General features: G+C 38.4%; 1 protein-coding gene across 1 annotated transcript; it reads right to left on the reverse strand.

Moving 5' to 3' along the window:
* Nucleotides 1–821: 821 nt before the first annotated feature.
* On the reverse strand, nt 822–1,583 carry LOC100357161 (prefoldin subunit 3). Its single transcript, XM_051823904.2, has one exon. It carries the CDS (start codon nt 1,548–1,550, stop codon nt 960–962), a length of 591 nt encoding a protein of 196 aa, XP_051679864.2. The 5' UTR covers nt 1,551–1,583; the 3' UTR covers nt 822–959.
* Nucleotides 1,584–8,458: the final 6,875 nt, after the last annotated feature.

An 8,458-nucleotide genomic window follows, 5' to 3' on the forward strand; every position in this document is an offset into this window, starting at 1 on the left:
GATTTTACAATCTTTGTGACTTCATTTTTAGTAATAGTCTTCTTTTTATTTTTAAATTTTAACATCAGTGTTTTAATAGCATCACATATAAGTGTGAAATGTTATAAAAGTATACTTTTTACTCTACAGAAATGGAATAATACGTGAATATTTTCACCAGAATCTGTATTACCCGACACTTGACATGGGTTTTCCCACAGAGGTTTATTTATATGACTATGAAGTGTTCTAAATCACAAATTAAAAAGCTCACAACTCTACAACTTTTGTAGATTTACATTTATCATAATATTTATATTCAAGATGCTTTAGAGAACTGTCAAGAAATAGGAAATCAACTTAGCCGAGAATGCTGGCTATGATATCCTGATATTCTCTTTCACATTACAGAGACACTGTGTACTTATTTGGGGTTGTAGAAAGTGATGTCTCAGTAGCCATCTTACTGTGTAGAAAGGCAAATTACTATTGCCTGAACATTTTAGAATATTATATTAGAGAGTAGTTAAGCAATAATTCACAAACCCCCCCTTACAGAAGACGACTCGTACACAATACATTTACATCCCCCATCTACTAAAGAAGAACAAGTTTACGGATATTCAAACTGTCTGTCTTTCCTACCTCTAAAATATTTTAACCACAATGAGTATAACATCAGTTAATAAAGAATAAGTTCACTGTATTGGTTCCAGCATTCAGCTTCCATCATATCTGAAAGTTTTTGGCCATTTCAGCTAAGAGTTTTCTAGTGACAGACAAAAAAAAAAAAGTAGTATGAACTTTGCTGGGAAATCAGAAAAATGCTAATTTCATAAATATTTGAAATCAATTTTGTTTTTATAAATGTTTATATTCTTCAAAAATCATTCAAAATTATGTCAATATTTAAGAATAAACATTGAGACAGTCAAAATAGTATGTCTGAAAAACTGAATCAGTTTTTTAAATCACCAGCATTATGCTTTGCTCTTGGTAGAATCAGCTTTGTTTCTTCTTTGTATATCCCAGTTGTAAACCCTGGCCATATTGACTTCAGTGGTAGTAAACTGATCGCGAAGAAAGTCAAGGTCTTCCTCGAGAGTATCGAGATTCTTTGTAGCAGTCGATAAACTGTTTTTCAGCAGTGCCTCAGCTTCATCAATATCATATTCAAGCATCACATTAGCCCCCAACCACAGACACACTTTATCAGTAGGAAGGATCCAAGCTTTGCCGTACAGGTTATCTGCCAGTAAGAATCTGGTCTCCAGCGAATTGGCCGACTCTTTTTTCTTCTGCATGTATTTTAAGATTTCCAAAGTCTGCTTAATATCAGGAATCTGACTCTTTAGCCTTCTTTTCTTTTGAGCAAGGTTGAGGTCCATAAATTTATACTTTTGGTACTGTTCATCCAGCTTCTTTAGTACTGTATCGGCGGTCTCGTTTCCAGGCTGCTTCATTAAGGAATCTACATCTTCCACAAACGCCGCCGCAGGAATCCCCAGGTGAGGCCGCTGCCCCTTCCCGGCGGCCACTGCCATGCCACAACCGTCCTTCGCGGTCGCCATCTTGGGGAAGGAGGCGCACAGCTCCTCACCAACAGTCTCGAGGAACTATCATTCCACGGGAAAACCTCAGAGAAATGTGACTGGAGGACAGCTGTTGGCTTCCACAGTTTATTATCAGAAGCTCTGATGAGTAAAAGAATTGTATATTAAGTGTTAAAAACCTGGATCAACTAACTATTCTCTTCTGATTCCTGCCCGGGGAATGATTAAGGGTAGGGAAACTTAAGCTATTAATTTCTTCTCTGTGTTGATGCTGCAAAGCTAATAGAAAATTAAATTCATTTTACCTAGCGAAGTAAAATGAGATACATTTATTGCTTTTGTACTGTGATACAGGGGTATTTTTAGAAGAATGTAAATTATTTTGAGTGTATCTTCATAATAAAACAAAAGTAGTAAATAAGGAATTACTGAATTCCTAAATTTGTATTTTTTAATTATGATTATAATTTCCTTTCACCCAAGTAAAATATAGGTAGTATTTTCCTGCTATGGGCTAATAAATAAAACCATGGATGCAGAAGTCTCTCAGAGAATTATTGCTTATGGAAAATAGGAGCATATTTGTTAGAATAAAATCAAAGCATTTTCTACTTTTACTTACAGAAACTATTTTGTTTGTTTTCCTAATAAGTGATCTTGTGGCTGACCTTACAAACTCCCAACACATGGAAATTTATGTATTGATTTTTTTTATTTGAACACAACATCAGGTATTAAAGTCATGAATGAAATAATGAAATAAATCATTCAACGAATGACTATTCTCTCCCATGGCTGAGCTCTAGACAAATATTGATCATTGTGCCTGTGGCTCCCTGGATAGTGGTGCGGAAGTTTTACAAGTGCTTTGCTGGTACAACTCGATAGAAATCTGCCCTGGGGAATGCTGAGAAATTTGGAAATCTCCCATACCTCTGAAGTTATTTGCAAGGAAACTGAGGGAGTGATGACCAGAAGCACTTTTTGAAAACCCATCTGAGGGGTACTGGAAGAATTTTCTGGCTGTTGGGTACCTAAGACCCACACACACTGCAGGAACCAAGCTGCTCACTGCAATGACAATAATCTGGAAGACCACATGCTGCAAGAGATTGGTGCTGAAAGGATCATCTGCTTCATGGACCTAGTAAGGAAGCATCAGAATGAGGAGAAAAACCTTCTCTCCTGCAGTGTCTCTCCAGTGTCCTCTGATGAATAAGCATGGCATTATTCCATATGGCAAAGGGGAAATATTTAAAGGATCAAACTCCATTTTAGCAGAGCAGGGAATGAAGATAGAATTTGGAGCTTACTGACAATAAACTGATCATTGGTACATTTCTAATGGCATAGATTAGAATTACGGCGAGTTCAGTCCCTGGATTAAGTGCTTGTGAAATGTGTTTTTTGTGTAGTTTAAACCCTAGTATAAGATTTTTCTTGAAAGGCTTTTCCAAAGGTGACAGGAAGGACTTTATTGAAATCTCAATCAGGAAAAATGTGGAGTAGTATGGTAGTCTTAATTCAAAGATGGCCTTCTAGATCCTGTTCCCTAATAATATAGCTTTTACGATCCTCTCTTCTTTGTTATAGGGAGAATCTATGTGTATTTTTGAATCTCACCCCTGTGATTAAGTTAATAATTATTTGCCTTTGTGTCATCAAAAGGGAGTCTATCCTGGTGGGGCATGATCTGATCAGGTGAATTCATGGAATGAGAGGTGGAGAGAAGCATTAGAGAGCTGATCTCCCGTTGATTGAGAAGAGGTCACAGCCATATTGTGAGGGACCTAAGGAGGAGGTCAGCTGGCAGGGATGTGATTAGTCTATAGGAATTGAGATAGGTCCTCAGCCAACAATTTCTAGAAAAAGTAACCTGTTATTTGGCCTTAAGGAAATTAATTCAATCAGTAACCAGTATAAGCTTGGATGCATACCCTGAAGTCAGATGAAATTGCATTCTTGCCCATCATTTCATTGTAGCCTGTGAGATGTTGAACAAAGGGCATGGCACGTCTGGACTTTTGCTCGCAGAAAATATGAATTGATAAATCCATGTTGTGTGTGGTAATTCTGTTCAAACATCAATAGGACCCACTAACATAGGTAGCCTACATGTTTCTTGCATAGTAAATTTCTCTTCCTACTTGAGTCCCTACCTACATGAAGCATACTCGCTATTCCTGCACTCAAACATTACACCACCCTCCTCCCTAACTCCCTTTGTTAATTAGCCTTATGGCAAATAAGATGTTTCCTAATGATTGCTTAAAATACTAAAAAGCTTTCTAGAAATAATAGTTATTTCAAATATAAATCAGATATAGAGTTTATGCTTTAATGTTCCTGATGCTAGTAACAAGAGTTAACATATATTGGTAACACAGATGGTAGGCATGACAGATTCTTTACCAGGTATTTTTACACTGATCATCTTGAATTACCTCAATGATTCTGAATTAGATTCTATGAATATTTCATCCTGAAATTTTGTAACATCAGATGGATTTTACAAAATACAACAAAGAGTGATTTGCTAAGAAACAATCATATCCATTATTGCCAATCTGAGTCTCAAGTTATCTTCACAATACACTGCTTCACCCTGAAGTGACTGAGCTGATTATTTGACAATAACAAATTCCACTTTCAGCCCAGATGCTTGCAAAACTCTCCACAAGAACTTCACAATAATGCTCTAGGAACATATCATATCTAAGGGTAGAGATTGGAAACAAATATTTTGATATTTTTAATAACTATGGCACGTACTACCAATTATCTAGACTATCTGTTATTTGCTTCTCCTGTTTACTAGTGGATATGTCTGCTCAGGATCATTCACATGGTCTCTGCATTTTCTTAACGACACTGTTGCTAAATATAAAGCCAAGTAATCAAATACTAATTAACTGTGTGTCAGCACATGGGATGTGTGCAAATTCAAGATTACATTTTTCATGCAGTTTGCCTTTGACTTTCTCTGTTTTTGTCTTCTTTTTATTTCATGCTGGAGAATGAGCATAAGATTGGTAGAAAGCCAGTCTTTCTAGAATAGGTTTTAGGATTTTCCCCTAGGGGCCAGCGTTGTGGTGCAGCGGGTTAATGCCCTGATCTGCAGTTCCAGTATTCCATGTGGGCGCCGGTTCAAGACCCAGCTGTTCCACTTCCAGTCCAGCTCTCTGCTATGGCCTGGGAAAGCAGTAGAAGACAGCCCAAGTCCTTGGGCCCCTGCATCTGTGTGGGAGACCCAGAAGAAGCTCCTGGCTTTGGATCGGCACAGCTCTGGCTGTTGCAGCCATCTGAGAAGTGAACCATTGAATGGAAGTCCTCTCACTCCCTGCCTCTCCTCTCTCTGTGTAACTCTGTCTTTCAAATAATTAAATAAATCTTTAAAAAATTTCCCCTATACTCCAAAGCCAAATGCATATTTAGTAAATGTTTCCTGTAACTGGAATGTATAACAAAACTCTACATAAGATAGACTGTTTTGGAATTAGTGCACTGTATAATTATGAGAAAATTAAGTATTAAGAGACCTAAAAACTAAAGCAGATATATCCTGAAGGCGAATAGGAATTTAGAACTTGAGTGTTTTCAGCTCTTCTATAATAATAATAATACATATTTTAGGTTTTTCTAGACCCAGTAACATAGGACTATATTCTAAGGTTGCAGTATATATTTATGTGTGTGATTACATACAGAAATTTGGGCAGTAGTTCAGTGAGATGCCAACTGGCTTTTTTTTTTTTTTTTTTTTTTTACAAAAAAGGATACTATCCAATTGCTATGTGGCATGGTTTGTGCGTGAAACAATGTATGCTGAAATTCTGTGAAAGGAAAGGGGATCAGAGCAGAACTTCTATAGCATCAGGGAACTGGCATAGCCTCTGCTTCTTAGGCTCTGGTCGCACAGTCTATCAAGATTCCAAGAACTGTGCACCATCCTTTCTGCTCATTGAACCAGCTCTTCCCATCCAGTTTTCTTATTGAGAGTAGAATAAAAAGTCTGGCACAAAATGGCTCTAGGACTGGTCGTATGTGGCTAAGAATCAAATATGGACACTTCAGAAAGATACCTAGGTTTTGTTTAAGGAAATTAGCATGTATTTTATATATTATTTTTAAAAGCTTTATTTACTTACTTACTTGAAAGGCAGGCTAACAGAGAAGGGGAGAGACAGAGATAGAGATCGCCTATCTACTGTTTTAGTACCTTAATGCCTGCGACGTGCTTGGGCCAAGCCAAAGCCAGGAGCTGGGAACTCTATCTGGTTTTCCCTATGGTTATTGAAAGACCAGATGCTTTGGCCAGCCATCTGTTGTCTCCAAGAAACATTAGTGGGAAAACGAATTGGATGTGTGGAGTAGCCTGAATTCATACTGGCACTCTTTGGTGGGATCTGGAAATTCCAAGCGGATGCTTAACCTGCTGTGCCATAAAACCTGCCTTTATTTTATGAAATTTAACCTATATTAACCTTCATCTCATGTATCTCTCTTACTTTAGTAATAAAAATATAAAATCATGAAATCATGAACAAATTATGATTAAAAGGGCCTGGAGATTACACTATCCTGCCCTCCTTTGTGATTACAAATGAGGGAACTTTTTTTTTTTTTTTTTTTTTTTTTTTTTTTTGACAGGCAGAGTGGACAGTGAGAGAGAGAGAGACAGAGAGAAAGGTCTTCCTTTTGCCGTTGGTTCACCCTCCAATGGCCGCCGCGGCCGGCGCGCTGCGGCCGGCGCACCACGCTGATCCGATGGCAGGAGCCAGGAGCCAGGTGCTTTTCCTGGTCTCCCATGGGGTGCAGGGCCCAAGCACCTGGGCCATCCTCCACTGCACTCCCTGGCCACAGCAGAGGGCTGGCCTGGAAGAGGGGCAACCGGGACAGAATCCGGCGCCCCGACCGGGACTAGAACCCGGTGTGCCGGCGCCGCTAGGCGGAGGATTAGCCTAGTGAGCCGCGGCGCCGGCCACAAATGAGGGAACTTTGTCCCCATGAGATTAAGTGGCATGGTCAGTTTTTCATAGGGCAATGTCCACAATCAATAACTGAATCATTTCTTCCAGATTGTTCATCTAATACCTGAAATTTAATTAGCACAGATCGTAAACTAGAATACATATTATTTTTATATTTTTAGTTGGCAAATGCCATTTTCTACTGCAAAATTTATAAGCATTGTTAATAAAACAAAGTACTATGTTAGAGACATAACATAATTTAGCATATTCTTCTAGCTCTAGAGATTTTGGCTATTGGTAGTTTTGTATTTGTGCTCTTACATGTTTTGAGGAATGAATCTTGAAATTCTCATATAAAGAATTGGGAACAGGGATTGCATAAAGGAATACAAAACCAGGAAATGAAGTTTTTCATTTCATTAATAAGAGATCTTACATGTCTGTTCTGTGATGGATTTATTGATAAATGTTGCCAAGTTCTCTGCAGTGGAGTTGCCTTTGCGCTGAGTCAAACCGAGCTATATAAGAGTCGTGGATGGAAGTGGTGGCTTAGAAGGGTACAAAAGATCAGTCAGATGAATGTCCTTCAGTTCCTGGCTGATGCAATTCATGCAACACAGCTGTCACTAACCTGAGATGCCTCAGGGAAGTTTTAAATGCATAGAACTCTGGAGTGAGTACACATAGCGATCATTTACCTGAATCTTAGCACATTTAAATAGAATTCCAGTATGTTTGAAAATCAGTCCATATGATGTCTAAAAGACACTAACTTAGTGAAAACAGGAACAGAAGTGTGTTAGTTTTGGAAGAGTGTTCAATGCCTTCTCCATTCTATCACCCTCCCCATAACAGTGCACCTTTTTTTGGGTCCCTCCCAAATTCATATGTTGTAGCCCTTATTCCCAATGTAATAATATTTGTAAACAGAAGCTTTAGGGAATGATCTGAGTTATATTAGGTAATTATATTAAGATGATATATATGGACTTAGAAGGGGAGAGGGAGAAGAAGAGAGAAAATATCTGGTGTGCACATTAGGAAAAGTCTTAGGAAGACACAGTAAAAAGATAGCTAACTATAAGCAAGGAAGAGAGCTCTTTCCAGAAAGCAGTGCTGCTAGTATTCTGGTTGTGTTTCTAGACTTCAGAATTGTGAGGAAATAAACTCTGTTTTAAACCATGCAATTTGTGGTATTTTGTTATAACAGCTTTAGATGACTAAGATGTTCACAACAAAGACAATTATGTATTGGACAGTACCATTAATTAGATTGTGTAAGGAAAACAGGTAATCAGCAAATCAATGAGAGGATTTGAGAAAGGTGATGGGATATTTGAGTAGGAAAGTAAGTTACTTGCATAAGAGAAGCAGAAACAGATTCAGGAAGAAAGGTGAGCAGTAGAGAGAGATGAGAATGGACCTATGCTGAGAGAAAATGTCTTGGAGAAGAGGTTTTGATCTGTGCAGAACATAGTGAAACTGATAGAGATACTGACAGTATTTTACTGTGCATTAAGATTCTGGTCTCTTTTGCAGAATTCTCAATAGTCTTAATAGCAATTAAGAATATTCTTTAAATCAACCAATACAATGCATTGACTGGGCCATAAAAGATTCCTGTTATATTTTGGTTGTAATACACTTGAATTTGCTTCTTTCATTTTTAAATATATTTTTTATTTATGTGAAAGAGTTAGAGAGAGAAGGAGAGACAGAGAGAGAGGTCTTCCATCCACTAGTTCACTACTCAGATGGCCACAATAGCTGGAGCTGTGCCGATCTGAAGCCAGGAGCCAGGAGCTTCTTCCGGATCTCCCAAGCGGGTACAAGGGCCCAAGAACATGGGCCATCTTCTACTGCTTTTCCAGGCCATAGCAGAGAGCTGGATGGGAAGAGGAGCAGCCAGGACCAGAACCTGGTGCCCATATGGGATGCTGGCGCTTAAGGCCA

The sequence above is a fragment of the Oryctolagus cuniculus genome, chromosome 15 (assembly GCF_964237555.1).
Source record: "Oryctolagus cuniculus chromosome 15, mOryCun1.1, whole genome shotgun sequence".
Classification (NCBI taxonomy): domain Eukaryota; kingdom Metazoa; phylum Chordata; class Mammalia; order Lagomorpha; family Leporidae; genus Oryctolagus; species Oryctolagus cuniculus.

Bases quoted from the DNA above. Each gene is read 5' to 3' on its own strand.
- LOC100357161 (XM_051823904.2), bottom strand. From the start codon at position 1,550: ATGGCGACCGCGAAGGACGGTTGTGGCATGGCAGTGGCCGCCGGGAAG.